The sequence below is a fragment of the Clupea harengus genome, chromosome 22 (genome assembly GCF_900700415.2).
Source record: "Clupea harengus chromosome 22, Ch_v2.0.2, whole genome shotgun sequence".
Classification (NCBI taxonomy): Eukaryota; Metazoa; Chordata; class Actinopteri; order Clupeiformes; family Clupeidae; genus Clupea; species Clupea harengus.
In genome coordinates this window covers 23,149,743-23,173,540 of record NC_045173.1, presented here as the reverse complement: position 1 = coordinate 23,173,540, position 23,798 = coordinate 23,149,743, and the positions used below count along the sequence as shown (strand labels likewise).

General features: G+C 44.3%; 1 protein-coding gene and 1 long non-coding RNA gene across 15 annotated transcripts in view; both read right to left on the bottom strand.

Moving 5' to 3' along the window:
• Positions 1-23,798, bottom strand: part of dlg1b (discs large MAGUK scaffold protein 1b) — a 106,956-nt gene that overhangs the window by 77,699 nt on the left and 5,459 nt on the right. For 7 of the 14 annotated variants that reach the window (XM_031559509.2, XM_031559510.2, XM_031559511.2 and 4 more), the window contains exons 3-4: positions 4,851-5,017; positions 2,194-2,265 (exon numbers count right to left, since the gene is read on the bottom strand). In XM_031559509.2, the coding sequence (XP_031415369.1) occupies positions 2,194-2,265; positions 4,851-5,017 (239 nt within the window). The remainder of the gene's footprint in view (positions 1-2,193; positions 2,266-4,850; positions 5,018-23,798) is intronic. The other 7 variants (XM_012826368.3, XM_012826369.3, XM_031559514.2 and 4 more) reach the window with 1 other exon arrangement.
• LOC116218361 lies at positions 5,031-22,358 on the bottom strand. Its single transcript, XR_004162803.2, has 3 exons — positions 22,124-22,358; positions 21,214-21,217; positions 5,031-6,181 (listed from the first exon to the last, which is right to left on the bottom strand). It is a non-coding gene; the product is annotated as an uncharacterized LOC116218361 (long non-coding RNA).

The window sequence follows — 23,798 nt, the reverse complement described above, 5'->3', positions numbered from 1 at the left end:
GCTCAATAGCAAGCCCATCAGTTAACATTAATTGCTTGACCATCAGCTGGCTCAAAAGCTTGAGTGCTTAATTGAAGACCTACAGGGGTGTGTTTGCCTCAACTAGGTTCATGTAGCATATACACATTAATTGATGTTGATGGACACACTAATGGTAGCTTAGATATGTTTCAATCATATAAATGTTTTCATGCTACATGTAGCCTTTAGCCCCCACCATCTTGGCCAAACATTTTGTGTACTTCTGTGAATGGAGAGGAAGTAGGGGTGCACAAACACAGTAATACACTACCCCCAATCTGCTATGTATGAAATAATTTAGCTCGCTAGCAGATAGCTAGTCAGGTTTACATATAGCCCCTTTAATCCACACCTCTCTCAAAACCTGCTAAATGCAATGCTGTTATAGATCAGTGGTGTACTCCAAATGTGTGAAGATGTAGTACTATCTTTGCAGCCTGATGTTGATTTCTTCAATAATATGAATCTATAAACACCTTTTGGACAACAATATGTAATTCTCTCTAAAAAAAAAAAAACAATAGGCAACTCCCCCGCCGCACAACTCTCTCAAAACCTGGTAAATGTGAATCCAAATGTGTGCATACGACATGACGCATTTGCGCCAAACTGCCCATTAACCTGCACTTAGTTTATTATCACAGAGGGTGGTGGGAAACATGGCACAGCTTACTTATAACATCCCTTCATCAAAGCAGTAGAGTGTGGAGAGATTGCCCTGTAAAAAAACAAACCCACTGCGAGAGACTACATTACACTGAAGTGCAGCGCACACATAAATATTTTACATGTGTAGATTCAGTGATTAGACTCCAACCTCACAGCCCATCTCCCTTGCCTCAGAAGACCCCTGCTTCAACAAAACTGCTAAAAATGCCTCTTTTTTTTTTTTTTTTTTGCTGAGGCCTTCTCCCTGAGCAAGGCAAGGGGAAAACATATTTATCACACTCCTGAGTTTGCATTTCCCAAATTTCCCTGTGCAAACTTTTCTTAAGAAAAAGGTGGATGTCTGTGGGACAGCCTGGCAGGATATGTGCAGTGAGGCAGTGATGCATGAATAGGCTTCCTGAAAGCTGCTCCCTTCTCATATTGATGGCCACACAAAGTAAAGTCTCATCTTAAGATTTCAGACTTAAGATTTCTATGGTGGCCTCTGCTTCAAACAGACACACATTCACAGAGCAGACAATCACTCTTAAGAGATGAAAAATACATATATTACATACATAATGAATACTTTAGCAACCACTCCACCCATTTCTTTTCAAATGAAAAGATGAATTCAACAGAGTCCTACAAATCAGACACACATGGAACTTGCACATGGAAGTCTAGCTACCAACAAACTCTGCACTTCTGACTTCCTAAAAAAAAAAAGCCTCCCCATTTCCCAAAGCCTCACTCTCCACACAACAACGTTGTTAGGTCTAACATAGAGCGTGTGTGGCCTTTGGAGCATGTCACTGCTGTGTGCTCTCTCTCCAGGAGAAACTTGCAGGCTAAAATAAAACATTGACCACCCGAGGAGGCAGTCTGGGCATGACTAACGCTGCAAATAAGAGTTTTTTTGAAAAGGGAAAAAAAAAAAAAAAAAAAACTTCTGTTCAGTGGGAGGGATTTAAGCCCTTTCAGACAGCTTTATGTGCTAGCACAAATCTGAGCACCATTCAAAAGACTGCAGACCATAGAGTGAACAGGCCATTCATTCATTAGCATACCCACCCCTCCTCCCAGCAGCCAACTTTAAACAGACCTTGATTCAACCCATGTTAGCAGTTTGAACATGTATGAGTTAATCAAAACAAAAAAGGAACAACACTGAAATGATATTCCCCAAATGAAAACAAATAAGCAATCCATACCACCAGCCGACACAGGACATCACAGTAAAAGAAAAACAAACAAACAAACAAACAAACAACCAACTCACAATGACGGATGGCGTCCCCATTCTCCAAGACAAAACCATAGTCCAAAGCTATTCAACAAGACCTGCAAGCCCAGCCCAGGTAAATGAAGAACAACACTGATATATGAGCTATTACCCACAGACAGAGTCCCATGGTCCAGGCAGAGAGGCAATGGAGGGTGTGGGGTAGGATCCAGGCATGCGGACACGGAGGGAGGCACCCACCCATAGGGAGAGGCCCAGCGGTACAGTACAGTACTTACTTGGTCCAGCTCAGAGGGAGACGCTCGAGCTTTAGCAAGCACGTGTAGTATTTCATTAAGTAGGGGAGAGTCCTGTCACAATGTTTGTTTGGTTTTTTTTGTTTTGAAAAACAGAGGAAACAGAAGGAGAAGAGAACAGGGCAAAGTTAAATTCTAAATAGTTTCTACATGACAGCTGATGGTTAGAAAGTTGTAATTCATATTAAAAGGCTTGAGCAACATAAATGTAAATGGTCAACTTGACCTCCCTCGGGTTTAGGAATAGTAGAATAGTGAGTAAATGTGAAAATAAGACAGACAGTCAAACAGCTGATAAGGTCACTGGACTGATGGTGTGTTATTAGTCACAATGACATGGGATAATGGTGATTGAGATTAGATGTGGCTCAATGTTAGGACCACAAAGTGAGCGGACTATCCCTGTTTGGGAGAATGCATCATCAGGCTGCGAAGGTTCTGTGGGCCCACGTGCAATGCATTTTGCTCTTAATCCTGGGCACTCAATCAGAGGATAAAAGTAATGAGCGGAGTGACTCACACACAGACTTCCAACAGTAATAATCTCTGTAATGAGACACTTGTTGATGCAGAGACTTGTGATAATGCATTTGTGATGTTTTCCCGGCGAATGACTAATGTTAAAAAAAGCCAGCATTACAAGCTGGGTCAGCGTGAATACGGGATGCGCTTTTCCACTGTAGGGCATTCTTTCTTTAGAAGCTTTCCACACCTCTCCTCCAGACTACAACTTTATTGTGCACAGCTGTGGGATGTAGATCGCGGTGTGCACCTCAGACTGGCCACACAACACATATGATTGGTGAGCATCACACCAGGGGGCCATGTAAGCAAGCGACCAATGAAGTAAGTCAGCAACTAGCATGAACTCTCTACTGGGTAGTAAGACCTTTTCTTGACTCATCCTACGCACACAGGTAACCACCAGGACTTTGATAATCAGATTAGGCAGCGGCAGATAACCTGGCAAATCCATTTCATCCGGGTTTATGCACCTCACAGAAAAGGGCAGTGAGCCTGGCACGACACACTCGCTAGCCTCCGTCACTCTTAAAGAAGAAAGACAGTGGAGCTTTCTCCAGGTCACCATCTCCCCCACAGCGGAATTGTACTACTACTAGGCATGCTCATTGTCCAAGCAGGACTCTGGACAACAACACTAGTTTACACATGATGGCCTTTTGACAAGTGCAGAATTACAACTTCTAAAGGCCTTCAAGTTCATATGGTCACCATTCAAGATCAGGGTGTTAATTACCCTCTAAATGCCACTGTTAAGGGCATTGCTTCATTTAAAAGCTGACCCTTGTGTAGAAGGAACCATTTTTTGGGTTGGCAAATTTTAAGGGGGTCACATAATTTACAGTTCAATTGGAAAACGCATGGTTGTTTTGTCATTTTGTCAGATAATGTCCCTGTCCTTCGGTGGTTAGAGAGTAAAACGTCCTTGTGGTCATAATTCTGTAATTTGTTGTGTGCTGTGGCGTGAGGTGGCGACGGCAGATTCCTCTGCTGTACCCATAAGGCCAAGCACTGTTCTACACCCATTTCCCACAACAACAATGGGCTAATTTACTGCTACATATCAAAATTGCAGATCATCTTTGCAACTACACCGGGAAAGCTATTAAATCAACAGTTCATCTATTTTTGAAAGAAATACACTTTGCACCTCCGACATTTCAGCTGTACGGCATCCGCATGGAAATGAAGATGAATGGTCTTTCCAACAGCTCAACCCATACCAACCCCCAGCACATGACGATATGGAAATCAAGTAGATTAGAAGCACACAGGCTCCAGGCACCAGAAAGGTGGTGTTCACGCTAATAATGTTCCCAAACCAACCAGCTACAAAGCAGCTCTAATACCATACCATCTTTACAATATTCCCCTGTCTGCCATAGTAAACAAACATTTTCATACTGGATGGTAAGATATCAGAACTCTGTACCATAGCTCTGAGGTTGATAGACAAATGTGTATTACATACAAAAACATCTTGCATGCCTATAATAAGGCACAAAATAAGACAGAAAACGTTCACAATACTTTTGAAATGGGTGAAAGGGTTTTCAAAAGTATTCAAAGTGCCATGGTGTGGATGTTCCACTGATATGAGACGGAGGATGTTGTTACATGGAAACCTAGCATTTGTCTTTCTGTTCCACCATCTAAAGGTGAAGTACCTGCCTATTCATCAAAACTTAAATTTGCTGTTTTAAACTCACTTTCCTTCAACGCATGCCATGGGCAACAAGGTCATATCTTTTGGCACAGCAGAACTTTAAGTGGCATGCACATCCTTAAAACTGCTGTAAGTACTGCGATCTTAGCCGCAGCCACACCTGAGCACTGCGGGAGTACATATGAAAAGCAACTGCCAGGCAGGGAAGCCTTGCTAACAAACCCACACTGTGATGAAGTCTGGAATTCCAGTGTGTTCAGTCTACGAGGGTCACAGGACATTCTTTTTTTTTTTCTGAACATCTATTTTAGAGATGGCCATCACAATATACACACAGCGACCTACATTTTTCAGGAAACATCACTTGCAGCAGTTTTAAGTGTTAAGTCATAACATTTGCTAATGACCAGTCTCGTACGCAGGTCGCGCTTGACTGAGGGAAGAGTCCTACCTCTATGCTGGTGCTAAGGCTGCTGGGAAGAGTGTCGGAGGTCACCGTTGTGCTTTGAAAACTGGGGAAGTCCCACAGGTTCACTGAGGGCATTACATCCGCAACCTTCACTGGCTCGGCACATATCTGATGATCCAATAAGGTCACTTCGTAGAATTCCTGGATATCTGCAAGAATCAGCCAAGAACCAAGAAGACAAACAACTTGACATTTGCACACAACCTTATTTTAGACACATTAAAACAAAATGGCTACAAGTGAAAAGTACAGTTACGACAATTAGAACACAGATTGTTAAATTCAGGTCAATGAAATAAATCCTTATTCCAAGAATGCTGATGCAGAATTATTCCAAGATACCTTTCCAAAATAAAACACCAGTCTGAACATTCTAAAAAAAAGGTTCTCGTAGCGACACTAGTGGCATACCATCTGAATGGAAAGGATTGCACCATTCACAGAAAACCATTGTATGCTAACACTACATGAAACCATTAGGCTCAATTCAAATAGTCATTCATGCCAACAGTTTATCTAATATTGCCAGTGGGTAGACTCCAAACAAATAAATAAACACCAGAGGGTCTTTACTGGTGAACACGTGTCGTACTACAACAAATTTCATTCTGGACACAATCCATGGCATTCCACATAAATCTGTCTGATTATGGCAACTTATAGCCTCTGCAATTATTTTCAGTGATGACACTTGGTGACAACTGGTAAATTGGTATCAAATAGGCTATAAATACTATTTAATCTAATATTACCAATGCTAACCTGGCCCCTTAAGCAGAGGTAACAGAAGGCGTGTTCCATTCACTCAAAATTTAAAATTCACAATTCTGGTGGAGAAATGAGTCACATATTTTTTATGTCTTAAAATGTCTTTCTTTTGCTCATAACAAAGATGACGAACTTCAGCCTGCAAAGCTCTAACATATGTAATTTGGACCTCTGAGGAGTTCAATGTCACTAATTAATGCCTAGGCTGAAGAAGAAAAAAAAAACAGCAATTGAAATATTTTTGAATTATGCACAGGTTTTTGTTTTGAAATATGTATTCATACACATCATACAGTCCAGCAACTGACATTGTTCCACTGATGATGCACAGTGGGGCCGGTCACGTGCCATCTCTAGTCGCTTGCTTCAGCTAACCTCACAACACTTTGACTATTATTACATGCAGCTAAAGATTGAAACTTAGCTCTAAGTCTTTTCACTCTGCCTCTTTCTCTTAAATAATTTCCACAGATCAAAGATCTTCCAATGAATTCTCTGGGGCTATAAGAAGATCAGTGGTAGATACTAGTGGTACATAACCCCCCCTCACCATTGTTGAAAATTATGATTGTAAAACAGTGCCGTGGTGGTCATAGAGCAGAATTGCAGCTACAAATTGACATTGGGCCTGTGTGCAGGGATGGGTATCATGGAAAGGTCAAGCATCATGAAGGCCAGGGTGCAGGTGCAGGCCAGTGGAAAGTAACAAGCAGTCAGGAGGGGGGTCACTTACTCACACCCACCCACCTAGACACATACACACACATAAAAGACATATACATACACACATACACTCACACACACACACACACACACACACACACACACACACACACACACACTCGCACATAAGCACACACACAAGATGATGGCAGGCAAAGCCAGACCAGGCCTTCAAAAAAGAGATACCAAGCAGATTGATAGGAGGGTCTATCTCCCTCAAAACAAAAGTTCCCCCGCAACAGGTGAGCGAGAATATTCTAAGTGGCCAAAAGCGTAGATAAAATATGAGGAGATATAAGGGAATATTCTGATTGGATCAGTATAGATGGAGGTTGAAGATCGTGACTTGCAGAAAGTGACGAATTATGAGTATAAAAAGTAAATGCATTGGGTGTTTTAGTCAGAGCTGCTCCATGGACCACCACTCTCATTTTGGATGAAATGTCTGTAAGGATGGAATAAAACTTCAGTTTATCGCACTCTGGACTTCTGACTCTGATTGAAAAAATACTTTAAGATTTGGAAACAGTTGTTAATTCGCTACAACATATTTGGTGTCAGAAGTGGGATTGGACAAAGGACGAAGGCTCCCTCTCGTCTGGGACCCGGTCCGCTGGCGGGGCGACTAGAAGTGCACAATTTAAAAGGTAAGAACAGCATTGTTCTGTTTAACTAGTCATTCCGCTGGCAAAGACTGTATTCCAGAGGGGAAAAAGGGTGCTTAGGCCTACCAAAAAAGAACCCATAAGGATATATAGTCAGAAAGGCCGGGGCGATGAACTGACGTAAGCAGACCTAAATTATTTTGTGAAAAGCACCGGTGCAAGTTGTACGTAGTGCAGTAAAGTCTGCCTGCGGTCAACTTATATTATTTGTTTGTCAGTAAAGTCTGACTGTCAGTAAAGTCTGACTGTTGTCGAGGCAGTAAAGTCTGCCTGTCAGTAAAGTCTGACTGTTGTCGAGGCAGTAAAGTCTGCCTGCGGTCAACGCATATTATTTGTTTGTCAGTAAAGTCTGACTGTCAGTAAAGTCTGACTGTTGTACAAGGCAGTAAAGTCTGCCTGTGGTCAACCTATATTATTGTATCAGTGAAGTCTCACTGTTGTACGAAGCAGTAAAGTCTGTTTGTGGTCTTATGTCATTGTATCTTGTGATAAACAGTTAGAGACGTCTAACTGAGTTATACAAGAGAAGTGGCTGATACTACTAGCTGAGACAACTGTTAGTGTGTTTTAAATACAACGAATCAAAAAGGGTTCGTCTAAATGTCTTGTTGAAGGAGGAGCGATTTGCGAGTCGTTTCTAAGACAACCAAGTTGTGGATGGGGATAAGCCATAGCCGTTTGTTAAAATTGTCGGAGAAATAAATGTAAAATGAGGTTGGTATTAGTGTGCTATATTTCACGCAAAAGTCGGGCAATTATTAGTAAGCGGTTGGTATTTATTCCCAGCGACAGAAATGAGGTTGGAGAAAGATTAAAGGTTGAAATTCAGCTGAAGGTTTTGCACTGAGCGCACTGTGGAAAGAAAATAATTCAAAAGAGAAGCAAGTAATTTGAGAAGGAAATTCGATACTGACAATTATTAAAAGTACGGGTGTGATAGGCAGTCACACCCAAAATCACCCAAAATCAGTGCATTGTCACATCATCTGTATGAGTGTGCTTGACTGGTGAAAGTAACGGGAAACCACAGAACGTCAGAGTTAAGTGGAGAAAAAAAGAAAGCGCATGAATAAGTGTGAGAAAGTGAAATAAGTGTCTGAAGAATGCATAAGGCGCTGGAGGGCAATTAATAAAGATTCCCTGATAATTATTCCAGCAAGCCTAATAAAGGGTACATGAGTCGCGGGATGAGTTATCAATAAGACTCCGGTAACATCCGAGCGAACTATAAGAAGTTCTCGAAGGATGCACAACAGGTGCATTATTCAGAATTTCTAGTCAAAATAAGTACCCTTAGTCAAAGTATTGTGTGTGATGTTGAAATAAAGAGAAAACTGAGATGTGAAATAGAACCATATAACAAAGTGAAATTTTCCCGAGTGATAGAGTATTCAGAGTAAGGCACATATGATACATTTAAACTGATACACAAATCAAACACGGGCAATGGACGGTGCGTTGTTGAAAAATTATTGTTTTGTGGTTTAAGTTTTTTTTTTTTAATTTATGGGTGAATTCCTTCTCAAAACTATTGAAGTGGCAATGATTAAATACGCATAGGCCTATGCTGCGAATGATGTTGCGTGAATAGAAAGAACACTAGAAATCGGTGAAGAGTTTTTTAACGCAATACTGTGAATAGGCTATTGGTGGTTTGAAAAAAAATTGAAACATAGGGTTTCGTATGCTTTAGATCCTTGTGAGGAGTGTAAAAGTGGTAAAATCAACGAAAATAAAAATACATGTGTTGCGGGCGATTATATGAAAGATATTGCAATGCTTTGCTGGGAACATCAGAAGTATTACGACTAAAGCATATGTTTTGACTTTTTGTACATTCTAGATCCTTCAGAGGTTTCATGTGTGGAGTGATTACAGTGAGTAAAACTGATAAACCATTTATTTGTTGCGGACGGTGTTGTAATGTGAAGGTGCATTAATAAGTGAAGTACATATTGTCTTGAACATTTTTGAGCACCATGGGGAGTGTGGGTGCGTCTACTGCGAGGTGAATGGCATCATTCGAAAAGAGAGGAGCATTGGCATTGGTAACTGATGACGAACAGTTTGAGTTGGTAACACGGGGGCATTGCACACACTTTTGGCTGGAGAATACATATGTGGATAAAGATAATATTATTAAGGTTTGGACTGTGAAAGACAGGCAGGAAGCATTTCGGAAACTTTTCACTGTAGGATGTGGCGAAGCTGATTGTCCGAGTTTTGATGAGGTGGCTAAGGATTGGCCATTTATCAACTGGAATACAGTATTAAATGAACTTTTGACGATCGAGTATCTTGGTGAATTAATAGAGTTTGAAATTAGAAGGAAATATAGGGTGATTCCACCTCGTATATCACATATTGTTGGTCCAATTGACAAAAGTGTGCTTACGTGGACACAAAGTATCCGAAGAACAGTACAGCGACGGATAGACGCGTATCGGTTATCTTGTGCGCGAGTGAGATCAGTCCCAGTACACGAGCACGATCGATTACGTTGTGAGGGCATAGGTGAGAGGGGAGTTAAGATTCTAAACCCACAAATAATCATACGAGCAGTGCCACGAGAAGTGTATCGGTGTGTGAACAATACAAGTGTAGAAAGAACATTGAGGCAAGTTACTGTTAAAAGTGTTTCGATTCAGTTTGTAGCACACAACCCAATACCCCGGCTTGGCCAATACGCTCCACGTTTCAGGCCTCGCGATCGACCCCGAGGTTAAGAATATTTTGGTTACATTTAAAGTACATAATACACTACACTGTAACTTTGATTATCTGGTGTAAAGTGTGCTTTGAACATGGCAGCAGCGGAGTTGGGAACAGGGAAACAGCCCCCTTTAGAAGAGGTGTGTGGTAAATACCCAATGCAGGCAGACAAGATTAAAGGCCATTGCTTAAAATGGCATGACAGAACAAAGGGAGACACAAATCCGTGGCCTCAACAAGGTTCATATGATCCTAAATTATTAATGCAAACAGAAGGAAAAATACAGGATCACAAACGGAAAGACAAGAGTGACGCACGAAAAAAGAAAAGACAGGAAGAGTTGGAAACACTAAGAACATTCATGGGAATGATCAAAGACAAGGTAGAAGGGAAAGAAGCAGTAATACCAGCAGCACAACAGCCTGAGATGGGAAAGGAAAAGGGAGTGTTCACATCAGAAGCTTCAGAGGGAGTGCAGAGTAGCCCTCCCCCATACACTCCGCCTGTGATAGCACAGAAGAGGCTATATCCGCAGCTGCCTGAGATGGCACAATGCCCAGTAGTACAATTCGCTGGTACAGCAGAAGTGAGTGGGGACAACCAAATGAAGTGTATGGTAGACGAAGTAATACAACGATTAATCAGGTTAGAGGAACATGTAACCAGCCCATTAGAAGAAAATGAGTGCAGACAAACAAGTTCAGAAAACAGACACTCATCTCCAGTCACTGCTGGCAAACACATAACACACAATGTGGGAATGGACACTCAGGGCTTTCCGTTGCAATTAAGAAAAGAGCCTGAGATAACTGTTGAGGATGCAATACTACCCGAGCACACATGTGAACTGTCTCCAGTAAATTATCCTTATCTTACAGAACCAGAACAGAAGAGAATGGAGGAGAAGCGGTTGCAAGAGCAGAGTAGGAGACAGGCGAGGCAAAATATATTCCTACTGCATGAGGAGGAAGAACTGGCTGAGATAAGAGCCCATCAGAACAGAGGGGCAGGAGTGGGAGAGATAGAACTGGCTGAGATAAGAGCCCATCAGAACAGAGGGGCAGGAGTGGGAGAGATAGAACTGGCTGAGATAAGAGAACTAAGGATGACATTGGCTAAAGAAGCACAGCAACTAAGTGAAACACTCATCCAAGAGCTAAGCCCTAAAATAACAGTGAGTAAAAGGGAGATACAAGGAATTGAGGAGTTTTGGAAAAAAAGAGAGCAGAAGTGGCTGCAGCTGTGCGAGGACCAACGACTCTGGATCCGGAATGGTAAAAGGCTGGAGGAAGCCAGCTACTTACTGGATGATATAGAAAAAGAAATGGCATTGATTAAGCAGACAAAAAGAGCTCATGTACACACCGAACAGGGGTTAAAAAAAGGAGATCGGAGATTAAGGGCTCTGCAGAGAATGAAACATGGAATAACTGATGACAGTCGGAACCTAAGACTCCTGCAGGAATTAGAAAAGAAAATAGCTGAAGATGACAGAGCCAATAAGGCAAAAAAGAACACAAGTTATAAGAGCACTGGAAAACCAGTGCGTATTAACATAACAGCAGGCCACGTGGAGGGGAGCTTGGAGGATATAGGGACAGCACCTGAGGAGATGAGAGAGAGAAGTGACACGGATGATGAAGAGAGCAGTAGTGGTGTAGAGGAAGTGGCCAAAGAATTGCCAGTGCTTCCGTTCGTAATCACAGCTGCAATAAAGAAGGCAGCACGCAGTCACGTGGGGCAGAAAATAAAGAGAAAAATGACAAAGGTCAAGCAGTGGGGGCAGGTGGAAGAATACTCTGACTCAGATGCAGATGATGGGGAGGACACAGAGCCCAAAGGCCAATGTCCCATAACAATCCTCACAAAGAAAGAGGTAATGAAAGAGTCTGAAAAAGGGCTTAAGAAACTAAAAAAAGTGAAGGGGCGAGTAAAGCAGCTAGAACAATTTCTTTTGCAAAAAGAGAAAGAGAAGGAGGAAGAAGAAGAGGGGACTGCGGCAAAAAAAGGTAGCAAGATGTTGCCTTTAATCACTAAAGGTCCCATACAGCATTACCATCCCTGGGGTCATACAGACGTGGCGGGGTTAATCTCTAGGCTTCCTCTCCTCCAAGATTCTGCGGCCGTCTGGGTGACACAGTTTGAAAATGAGACTGAGGGCAAAACTTTGTGTCTGGGGGACATTAAAGCGCTTCTGAGTCAAATTCTCACAAAAGAGACTGCCAGGACGATTTTTGACAAAGCTGACATGAAAGCAGTGATGGGAAACCCCATGATAGATGACGTGCCTTTCAATGAACACAGAAACAAGGTGTGGCACGCATTAAGGGAAACTTACCCTAACACATTCTCTCTCACAAGCATGGCAGTAGATAAGTTGAAGACAGATGAAAACCCTGCTGCATTTGTTGAAAGAACCGAGGCGAACTGGCGGATGAAGATGGAGTCAGATCCAGAGAGCAATCTGATGATGAGACATTTGATGAGGAAAGCGATCCTTGATGCCCTCCCTCCTCCAGTTAAGACTGAACTAGACAAAGACCACCGCATTGGAATAATGCCACGTAGTGAGTTCAGAGAGGCCGTGACTCATTTTGTTAACTTACATAAGAAAGCAGAAGAAAACATGAGTAAACAAGACACTGAGAGACAGAGGAAGCTGGTGCTAACGCAGCTGGATAATGCTAAAGGGCAAAAAAAGATAGTCCAGGCGCCTGTCATTGAGGCACCAGTTCAGAGCTACCCAGCGCCAGCACCAGCACCCACAGCATCCCCAGCAACATCTGCACCTACACGAGCCGCACCCCAAGCACCACAGCCAATGCGGCCTGATTATGCCTACGGGCCTCCACAACCACCGCAGCCATACTGGGTGCAGCCATATCCCCAGTGGCAGCAACCACCACAACCGTGGGGGGCACAACCACCAGTGCACAGAAACCGAGGTGGAGGAAGAGGCCGAGGCAGAGGAGGCAACAATGGTGCCCGTGGCAATGCATATGGACCAATCGTATGCTGGACCTGTCAGCAAGAAGGACACATGTCCAGAGAATGTACCCAACAGGGGAGGACGGGAGGACAGAGAAACACCCAGCCACCGATGGAAAATCCCAGTGGTCCGGTTTCCCCGTATGGGGGTGCTTACTATTGAAGGGGCCTAGAAAATCTTAACGGGGAGGGTCAGTTTGTAATGTTATCTAGCCAAGCTGATAAAGAACCTACGCTGCAGGTTAATTTAGAGGGTAAAATTGTCACATTGATGGTTGATACAGGAGCAACTTACAGCTGTGTAACCACAGCCGACGCCCAACACCTCCCCCGGTCTAAGAGTGGTAGAGTAGCAAAGACCATAGGATTTTCAGGACAAGTGCAGCTGATACCATTTTCTGCTCCAGTGACCGTAGAATTAGATGGAAAACAAATAAAAATGCCCATTTTAATTTCAGATCACACTCCCATCAACCTAATGGGGCGAGACATACTCTGCCGGATGGGAGTCCAAATTGAATGCACTCCCAATGGACTCTCCCTGATCAGCCAAGAACCCTGCCATGCCATGGCCCCTCAGATTCCAATTAGCAAAACGATCTACTGGATAACATTACTCCAGGTAGGCTGGGATGAAAAAATTTGGAAGTCATGGAAACCTCTGATACGTGCAAACTATCCCTTGTTGAGGGATCCAAGATGCCCAGCACACTGCACCATAATGATGGAAGACACCCCCAGTGGGGAAAAACAGGAAGAGTGGAAAAAGGTGGTTTCTGTTCGAAAACCATGTGAGATGAGGGCCCAATATGTAATCATAGGGCCTGAGGGAATGGGAGTACAAGTTGAGTTAAAAGAGTCAGCATTGACCAGAATGTACAATATTCCAGACTCCGTGCCGCATATTACCCTCAAGGTAGGCCTAGGGTTTCGAGCAAGGCATGTGGGGTCCATGATGAAAAGAGCACAACAGGTTGAGTGGATGCAACCACAAACCATTAATGACAACAGAGTAAAACTGTCTAAAGACAAAACTCTGACACGACTTGATTTTACATGCAGGATTACAGGGCTTCCTCAGATAGTCGACGTCCCCGATGACATCAGGGGGCCAGAGGTTGGGGTGTCCGAGCAGCTGCAGCCACATCAGGCATACTGGATAAGTGATTTCAAAGAGTCAGTTGATGAGATGATAAAGAATGGAATGTGGAAGAATGTAATTTTAAGTCGCCTGCCTAAGAGCAGGCGTCCAAGATGCATTCATCATTGTTCTCTTGGTTTTGACTTCGCCCCAAACCAGGACAGAGCAGAGCAGTGGATCAAAGAAGTAGGTTGGAGAGCAGACATTGTGTTAGTTTCTCCCTACATCATAATAGGTCCAGCAGGGGCAGCAATGAGGATAATGGAAAATGATGTGCTATACCACCATTTTGATATGCCAGGAACAGTTCCTCATGTCACTATAAGAGTGGCTGAGGGTTGTCGCTCACGAGATGTGGGCCCAATGATGCTTGATGCAGAGGAGACAGAGTGGCAGGTGACAGAGAGCCCTGAGGTTCAAACAAGTGCTGACAAAATATACACTCGAATCTACGTCACACACACATTGCATGGACAGCCACTGATAGCTGAGTTGACACCACACACAGTACGTGTCAGGCTACATGACCCTTTGTACACACGAAATTGCCCATTCAGAAATCCTTACTGTCTGTTTAGTGTTTACCCAGGAGGAGGTTACAGATGCTGGAAAGTTGAGGATCACAGGCCACTCACTGAAGAGGAAGAGCAGATGTACGGAGAAGAGGTATCAGTTAAAAAGTGGAAAATGATGATCCTAGCAGAGGAGACAGGGAAACATAAACATGACATTTTACAACAAGTACCAGAGCAGGTGTGGGCAAATGGAGATTTTGACATAGGCCTAGTGCAGTCAGTCAGCCCTGTGGAGTTTAAACTGAAACCTGGTTCCAAGCTGCCATTTCAGAAGCAATACCCCATATCTAAAGCGGCTGCAGAAGGTATCAAGGGGACGATAGAAGGGCTTCTACAGGCGGGCGTGCTCGAACAGGTTCCGTATGCAAGGTGTAACACTCCTATTTTTCCAGTTCTAAAGGCAAACAAAGTCACATGGAGAATGGTGCAGGATTTGCGGCCAGTCAATGCAGTGGTTGAAGACTGGCCTGTGGATGTTCCAAATCCACACACTTTGTTAACTAATATTCCTGCAGATGCTACTGTATTCTCAGTAATCGATGCGACGCAAGCTTTTTTCTCTATACCTTTGGCTGAGCAGAGTATGGAGCTCTTTGCTTTTCAGTACAATGGTCAGACTTACAGATACACTCGTATGCCTCAAGGATTTAAGCATTCACCACATGTTTTCAACCAGACGCTTAGAAATGACTTGAAACATTTAGTTTGCCGGAGTTCTATCCTTCAATTTGTCGACGACATTCTTGTATCATCCCCTGACGTAGAGACGTGTGAAAGAGATACTGTCAAAGTTCTGCAAACGCTAGCTGAAGGGGGCTACAAGGTGTCTCGGAAAAAGTTGCAGTTTGTGGAGTCTCAGGTGACCTATTTGGGTAGGCTGATTTCCAAAGGGAAAAAGCGTGTGGCTCCAGGGCAAATTGAGGCATTGACTGCGGCACCCAAACCACAGACAGTTCGTCAAATGATGTCTTTCATAGGTCTCGTTGGATTTAGTAGTGAATGGATTGAATGTCATGAGCAGAAAATTGCTCCACTCCGGGCCATGATCACTACCGCTGGAATTGATAGTTTAAGGAACCGTTTGACGTGGACATTGGATGGAGAGGAGGCGTTTGACCGTATTAAACGAGAGCTGCAGCAGGCCCCAGCATTAGCCTTACCTGATTACACCTTGCCATTTGTATTGTATGTTGCAGTAAAGAAAGAAGAGGCACACAAGGCTTACATGACTGGCGTGTTGATGCAAACTCAGTGTCGGGGGAAATCTAAGCAGGCCGTAGCATACTATTGCTCGAAACTAGATTCTGTTGCACAAGGGTATCCGCCGTGCTACCAAGGGGTGGAAGCAGTGTACATGGCCTATGTTAAGGCGTCAAGCCTGACAATGGGGTGGCCAGTAACTATCTACACGGCTCATGCGATTACTCAGCTGGTGGAGCAGGGCCGGTTTTGTCTTACATCTCAGCGACAACTGAAATACTCTGATTTGTCACTATGTCCGGATGTGACCATTAAGAGTTGTGACACAGCTGCTAATCCAGCTGATCGAGTCCCTCTTGCCTATGAGGGTGTTCCCCATGAATGTGTTGCTGACTCGGTTACATTCTCTAAGCTCAGACCTGATCTGGAAAGTGCACCGTTGCAGGGTGCAGAAGTAGTTTATTTTGTCGATGGGTCCAGTCACAGTTATGATAACAGGACACATGCTGGGTTGAGTGTTGTACAGATGACAGAAGGAGGGGAGTTTCTAACTGTAATGTGCATCCCGTGTAAGCAGCCATGCTCTGCTCAGTTAGCAGAACTAAAGGCACTCACAGAGGCATGCATTTTGGCATCTGACAAAGTGGCAAGTATCCATACGGATAGCGCCTACAGTCATAACGTTTGTCATTTATATGGTGCACAATGGAAACAAAGGGGATTTAAGAAAGCAGATGGGTCTCCCATTCAACACCAGGAGCAAATCCAGTTGTTGTTAGCAGCCATGATGCGCCCAAAGCAGTTAGCCATTTGTAAATGTAAGGCACATAAGAGGGGGACTGATTACATCACGCAAGGAAACGCAAAAGCCGATGAAGTGGCGAAAGAAGCAGCATTGCGAGCTCGCGAGCTGAATCATGATCCGGAGAGCAGCTCTCCGCACCTCATTTTACCAGTAACTGATGTTGGCTCCTCAGGGGTGCCACTCGAACCACAGCCGTGCCCCACACAATGTCCTTATGCTGAGACTGGGTGCAGATGGTGTGATTTGTACAGTGATCCGGATCATTACCACCATCTTGATCCGCTGTGTTGTAGCCTGTGTCAAAGGGGCGACTGTCCACTCTGTGCTGGTAAACTGTGTGAACCGTGTCCGCCTGTAATACAGAGTCCTATGGTGATATTACAACCAAACACAACAGTTGCTGACATAATCCAGATGCAGGTTGATGCGTCAGTTTGGGAAAAAGACAAATGGGTCCAACGTGGTGCACGTGTGGGCCAAGATAAGTTATGGAGAAACCATGCTGGCCTTATAGTGGCCCCATTGAAGTTGTTGGTTTTGTTAATCACTGATGCCCACGATCTAGACCACTGTGGGAGAACAGAGGTCCGTAAGAAGATTTTGGAGGAAGGTTTCTGGTCACCATACTTACAAGAGACTATTGATGATAAGTTAGCACAATGTTACGTCTGCAACACCTACAATGTAAGGCGGGGTATTTCAACAAAGCCACTGGGACATGTCCCAATGCCTGAAGGCCCGTTTAAACATGTAGTCATAGACTACATCGACATGGGAAAAAAGATCAGAAACCACAGGTATGTACTAGTGGTTGTGGATAGGTTTACACGATGGGTCGAAGCATGCTCCAGTCCGGGTCCTGACTCCGAAACGGTGATAAAATTTTTCACCCGAGAAATTATGCCACGATTTGGCATCCCAGAGATGGTGTCAAGTGATAATGGAACGGCGTTTGTTGAAAAAACATGGCAGAAAATTATGCAGGCCTTGGGGATAAAGCGAAGGCTAGGGTGCATTTACCACCCTCAAAGCCAGGGCCTAGTTGAGAGAGCTAATGGAGTTCTGAAGGCTAAAATAGCAAAAATATGTGAATCATCAAATTTGAACTGGTTAGACGCACTGCCCATTGCCCTGATGCACATGAGATCACAGAAAAACCGCATTACACACCTTACACCACACGAGATGCTTACAGGGAGAATGATGCCAACACCACGCATAAGGGGAGAAGATAGAGGCCCACCGCTAGAGCACCTTCAGAAGGAAATTAGGAGTTATGTGCAACAGTTATCCTCAGTACATAAGGTAATTTACACACAGGCAAAACGAAGGGAAGCACGGATCATCCAGGGGATGGAAATGCCAAAACCCATCAAACCAGGGGACTGGGTATATATAAAGATTTTCAGACGAACAAGTATCCAGCCCAGGAGAGAGGGACCATACAGAGTGACACAGGCCACTTCAACAGCGGTAAGAGTACAAGGATCAAGTGTGTGGTATCATCTTAATTTTTGTTACAGAGCACCAGTTCCACCAACCCAACAGGGAAACAATGGAGAGCTACCCGATGCAGACACGGAACCCTGGGGGAAGGGTGCGAGTCAGGATAAACATGGAGCAGGAAATCAACAACAGGAGAGACAGGAAAAGGGCCCGAGTGATGCTCCTGGGGACGGTGAGTCTTGTACTGGTGATGTGCTTTGTGATCATGTATCTCTCAGCACCACGACACAGACGGCCGTGGTGGAAGGAAGAACCCAAAGTCCACACCCCTGGCACACCCAGACTCCCCTTGACCCATCCGCCCTCTACAATCAGCCTGAAAAAGCAGTTCAATACTACATACGGCACCCCTGGCACACCCAGACTCCCCTTGACTCATCTGCCCTCTACGATCACCCTGAACGGGCAGTCCAGTACTACCCCGACCAGGTATCCCTTTGATGATTTTGCTTCGCCGTCAGAGAGCACCACCAGTGTGAAACCATTGATTGCTGAGATCCTGAAACCTGAGATTGCCCAAACTTTGCCCAAACCACCCCATGAGAATTTTTACCCAACCCCCAACCCCGAGCATCTGAACCACTCTAACGACTATGACACTACAAACATGATCATGAAAAGGGGAGAACAGGTAATAAGGGGTAAAAGAGAGGTGGGTGAAATGTCAGAGATAAGCTCAGCTGAAAACATGATAGTTATAGGTAAAAATGTGTGGTATCAATGGGCAGAATACACAGCTAAAACTACCAAGCCAGGGAAAGGGTGTTATGTTTGCTCCATGGCACAGGAAGAGCAGATAGTCATCCCAGTGCCTTGGCGGTCAGAAGACGGGCCAGAGCATCTATGGAGGCATGCTTTTAAGGAGGAGCATCCTTCTTGTCCGTTTGAGTGTATGCTTTTGGTGGGAAGTAGTTACCACCGAGAACGCACCGCGATTTGGATGCCTGGTGAGGGCAAGCACAGGCACACGATACCCAAGCACACGGTTTTGGAGTTGTGTAAACGAAACTCACACCCATGGATGAGGACTGACCCAGGGCAAATCATGGACTATACACTTGGGATAGGATTCAAGTTTGAGTGTTTTGACCTGACTGCCAGAGCTGGGAAAGGTGTGGAGAATCTAGGGGTGTTCGAGGGAACATGTAACAGAACATGGGTGCTTAATCTCGCAATGCAGGGGGAGTTCATGCTCAAAGAAACTCCTGTACCCCGCTGCTCAAAAGAGGGAAAACAATGCAGTAGGAAAGACAGGTACGTAGATCGATATCTAGATTTTGATTTTGCTCGTCATATCTTGAGAAGCCCCATGGACATTCCTTTGGCTGATCTATGGTGGGCGTGTGGTAAAGAGTGGGGTTTGAGGAATACCTTACCGACAGTCAAATGGAGTGGAAAGTGTGCGAGAGTAACCATGATGCAACGTGCCATGGTTATGGCTTGGGACAATGGTGAGATAGGAGGGGCTAGTGAGAATGGGACTCAGCACAAAACCGCCAGACGCAACCGAAGGGCAACAAAGGGGTCAGAGCAGGGGGAGGAGGAAACACAAGCCGAGTTCAACTACGGGGGTTATCTAGATGCAATTGGGCAGCCTAGAGGAATTCCAGAAAGATACAAAGCTCGCAATGAAGTGCTGTCAGGGTTTGAGTCCATATTCCCACAGATCGCAATTAACAAAAACACAGAATGGATTAACTACATCTACTACAACCAGCAGCGTTTCATCAACTACACCACAGACGCATTGAGAGCTTTGGGGGAGCAGTTGGACGCCACGTCACGAATGACCATGCAGAACAGAATGGTGCTAGACTGGATGTTAGCCAAAGAGGGAGGGGTGTGCGCCAAGTTTGGAAGTTTCTGTTGCACCTACATCCCTAACAACACTGCCCCTAATGGAGAGTTCACTAAGGCAATGAACAGGCTGACTCGCTTGCAAGATGAACTAGCAGATAACGCTGGGCGGAACGCTGTTGACTCAACCCTGACCGAATGGTTCCAAACTTGGTTTGGAGCTAGCTGGGGAGGCTGGCTCAGGCGAGCGGCTTTCATAGCAGTGATTTCTCTGATAGTCATTGCCCTCATCCTGTGCTGTGTGATCCCTTGTCTGAAAGCACTGGCCGTTCGGGCTGTAACCTCCCAGGTGTCTCAGATGCCTCTGTTGCTGGATATGAGTGATGATACAATGGATAGCGTCGCTGAGCCTGTCTGTCTGAAAGAGGACCCTGAGCTCTGCATTCTAGAGATGGAATACTTGATGGGCGTCCTTGCACTTCTGGAGGCAGAGCAGAGTGTCGAGCCTTGGGTTGACGGTGAGACTCCACCACTGCCCGATATGCCTAGCCAGTGAAAGACACCCCAGGAACTCACCTTTCCTCCATTTTCCATTTTCCCTGTTCCTGGAATTAATCATTGCCCTGCAATAGGCGAAGAGGATCAACGATCGTTTCCCTCACTGTTAGAAGGTGTTGAGGATCACAATACGTTCACATTGCATACACACACACTGAAACATATATGGACGGTTGTACACCACACAAAGAGTATGAGGGAATAAGAGGAGCCTAGTTGAATTCACAAGGGTAGTCATCACTGCCCTCTTACTCTGCATTACACTTCCCCCACGTGTCTGGGAGCCAAGAGTGTTCTGGACACATTACATATAGGATAATTTACACCGTACACAACAAAGAATTTGTTCTCGTTTTAGGCGGTCGATGCAACGCGACGGTTTTTGTCACATCCCATACCTGCACAACAAAGCGCTCAAACAGAATAAAGATGAAGCCTACTGATGCATGAACATCACCGTCGTATTTAGAACGTGTTAGTAGTATGAATAATCACTGCAGATAATGATATGTGTCTATGATTAACCTTCAGTGCCTTAGTATATTTAGATACTACCTTCACTTGATACCGTGCCTTATAGTCTGGGGTTTAAGGGGGAGTAAAGGGAAGTGGTAACTCATCTCACTGAAAAAGGCACACAAATGTTTTCAATCTTTTCTATACTCTGTTTCACTAATGTAACTTCAGTTTTTTTTTATGCATGCAAGTCAAATCTCCCTAAGGGGTAGCCTGGGGAGAGGGTAATTGAGCTTTGCTGATATGATGTACCTCATATTATGGTACTATAACCTGTGTTTACCTATCAAATGTATTGGACTTTTTCTAGGAGCACACTGAATCTATTCTTTCTATTCTATTTTTATATCCTGTGTGAAGTGATGATTGTAGTAATAATTAAGTAGGAACTCACCTGTAATTGGTCTGGTGGGTCATGTCACTTTTTAAAAGTAGGTATAGTTGCGTATCACCGCTGTATAAGAAAAGTTTAGTAAAATATAACCATACTAATGCTGAAGCATACTGTACTAGTAATGAAGTAAGATAAACTGAAATATGTCTATCGTATTGTGTGTCAAAATTGACACAAAGGGGCGTTTATGTTGAAAATTATGATTGTAAAACAGTGCCGTGGTGGTCATAGAGCAGAATTGCAGCTACAAATTGACATTGGGCCTGTGTGCAGGGATGGGTATCATGGAAAGGTCAAGCATCATGAAGGCCAGGGTGCAGGTGCAGGCCAGTGGAAAGTAACAAGCAGTCAGGAGGGGGGTCACTTACTCACACCCACCCACCTAGACACATACACACACATAAAAGACATATACATACACACATACACTCACACACACACACACACACACACACACACACACACACACACACACTCGCACATAAGCACACACACAAGATGATGGCAGGCAAAGGCCAGACCAGGCCTTCAAAAAAGAGATACCAAGCAGATTGATAGGAGGGTCTATCTCCCTCAAAACAAAAGTTCCCCCGCAACAGGTGAGCGAGAATATTCTAAGTGGCCAAAAGCGTAGATAAAATATGAGGAGATATAAGGGAATATTCTGATTGGATCAGTATAGATGGAGGTTGAAGATCGTGACTTGCAGAAAGTGACGAATTATGAGTATAAAAAGTAAATGCATTGGGTGTTTTAGTCAGAGCTGCTCCATGGACCACCACTCTCATTTTGGATGAAATGTCTGTAAGGATGGAATAAAACTTCAGTTTATCGCACTCTGGACTTCTGACTCTGATTGAAAAAATACTTTAAGATTTGGAAACAGTTGTTAATTCGCTACAACACCATCTATAAATACACATCCTTGAGTGAACTATGAGGATTAGAGATATGTGTGGGGCTGGTAGTGGGGTGGCCACGTTGGCTTTAAAGGTCGTTTACAGCTGTTTCAGGGTTCATCGGGTTACAATCATCCATGGCATGGAGGACAAGTGCATGGTCTCGCGTGAACTGCACCTGACTAACAAGTACACATAGTGAAACGTACAGCAAGACATTTACACAAACATTTGCCAGATGTCTGACAAGGGAAAAAAAAAAAAAAAAAAATCACCAATAAATGACTGGAGGATAGCCAAGTCGTGGGACTTTTAAAATGGCCCGCTACAGCAAGTCTTTCGTAATTAAATATTCCATTGATTTCCACATCTCCTTTGCATACTGAACGAGAACTCTTTTCTTTTCTTTTTTTTGGATTCAGTCAATGACAATCGTGCAGACTCAAGAGGTTATCAAGAGGTGCGGGGAGAGAGTGGGGGTTTGTCTTCTTGATCCAAGGTTGGTTGTGTGTGACCAACAGCCCGATGGAATGTTGTAAACAGAGAGAGAAACAGCAGACAGACAGAGTTCTTCCCTCCAAGCATGGCAGAGAGAGGTTGGGTGACAGTGCTCAAAATAACTGTACCATCACATGGGGCCCGTTGCAGGATAGATCAGAGTAAATATTTTTATAATACACGTTGGAGGGGGTGATTCCCTCCTCTCCGATTTCTCTTTGAAAAGGCTGGGGCTGGAGACACTGCCGCGCCTTCAAGAGGCAGCAGGACTTACAGCAGGATGAAACTGAAGCTGCCAGATTATTTTTGTCACCCCCTTACTCTGAATGGAAATGGCTGGGTGACGCCGGCCACAGCATACAGTGTGGCGCAGTGGAAAGTGCGTGAGTCAGTAGAATATTGCTGACTAAACCTCCTTATGATGTTCAAGGAAGTTACACACTCAGCATTTTCTTCAGACATTGTGCCTTTTTGATGTTTGGATATGGCTGCCAAAGAAGGAGTTTCAGTTGATATGGTCACAACATTTTTTACCAGACTAAAGAGTAGTGTAAAACTAAGGGTAAACTACAAGACTGGCGCACAAACTGTCACCCAACCGCCACAATCCAACCATCTGGGAGTGGCGGGTGTAGAAAAAAGCAGCAGAAAGATCTGATTTGCCCTGGAGGTCAACGGTCTCTGTAAATGTATGGTACCATAGGGGTAAAATGAGTCACACTACACTTCACTTCCAGGAGCATCTGAATCATTTGAGCCTTGATATACCTGAACCTACAGAGGCAACACATTCTCGAAAAAACTCAGCCGGACAAACAGTCGCCAAATGTCGCCGTCCAATGAAACACCAGAAAACAGTGCTTTCCTATTGGCACAAAAAGAGCCGTATGCCCCCGTGTCACCAGACTGTAAACCTCACACACATGGCCCTTCAATCAAATCTCCTCCAGACCACCGCACAGCTGATGTCTGGCCAGCAGTACCTGTCTGTCCCCTGGCATTTGGAGAAGGGAGAGGAAAATACGCACATGTTGGAATGGGAAAACCGTAATAACAGCGTGAATCAGCTCTGTCGATTTAATCTCGTCTCAGGGTTAAATCAGATGCATGGCATCAAATGAGGTTATGATTCAGGCAAACTATAAATATGCCCAAAATCTACTACTGGCCAGACTTACAGGGAG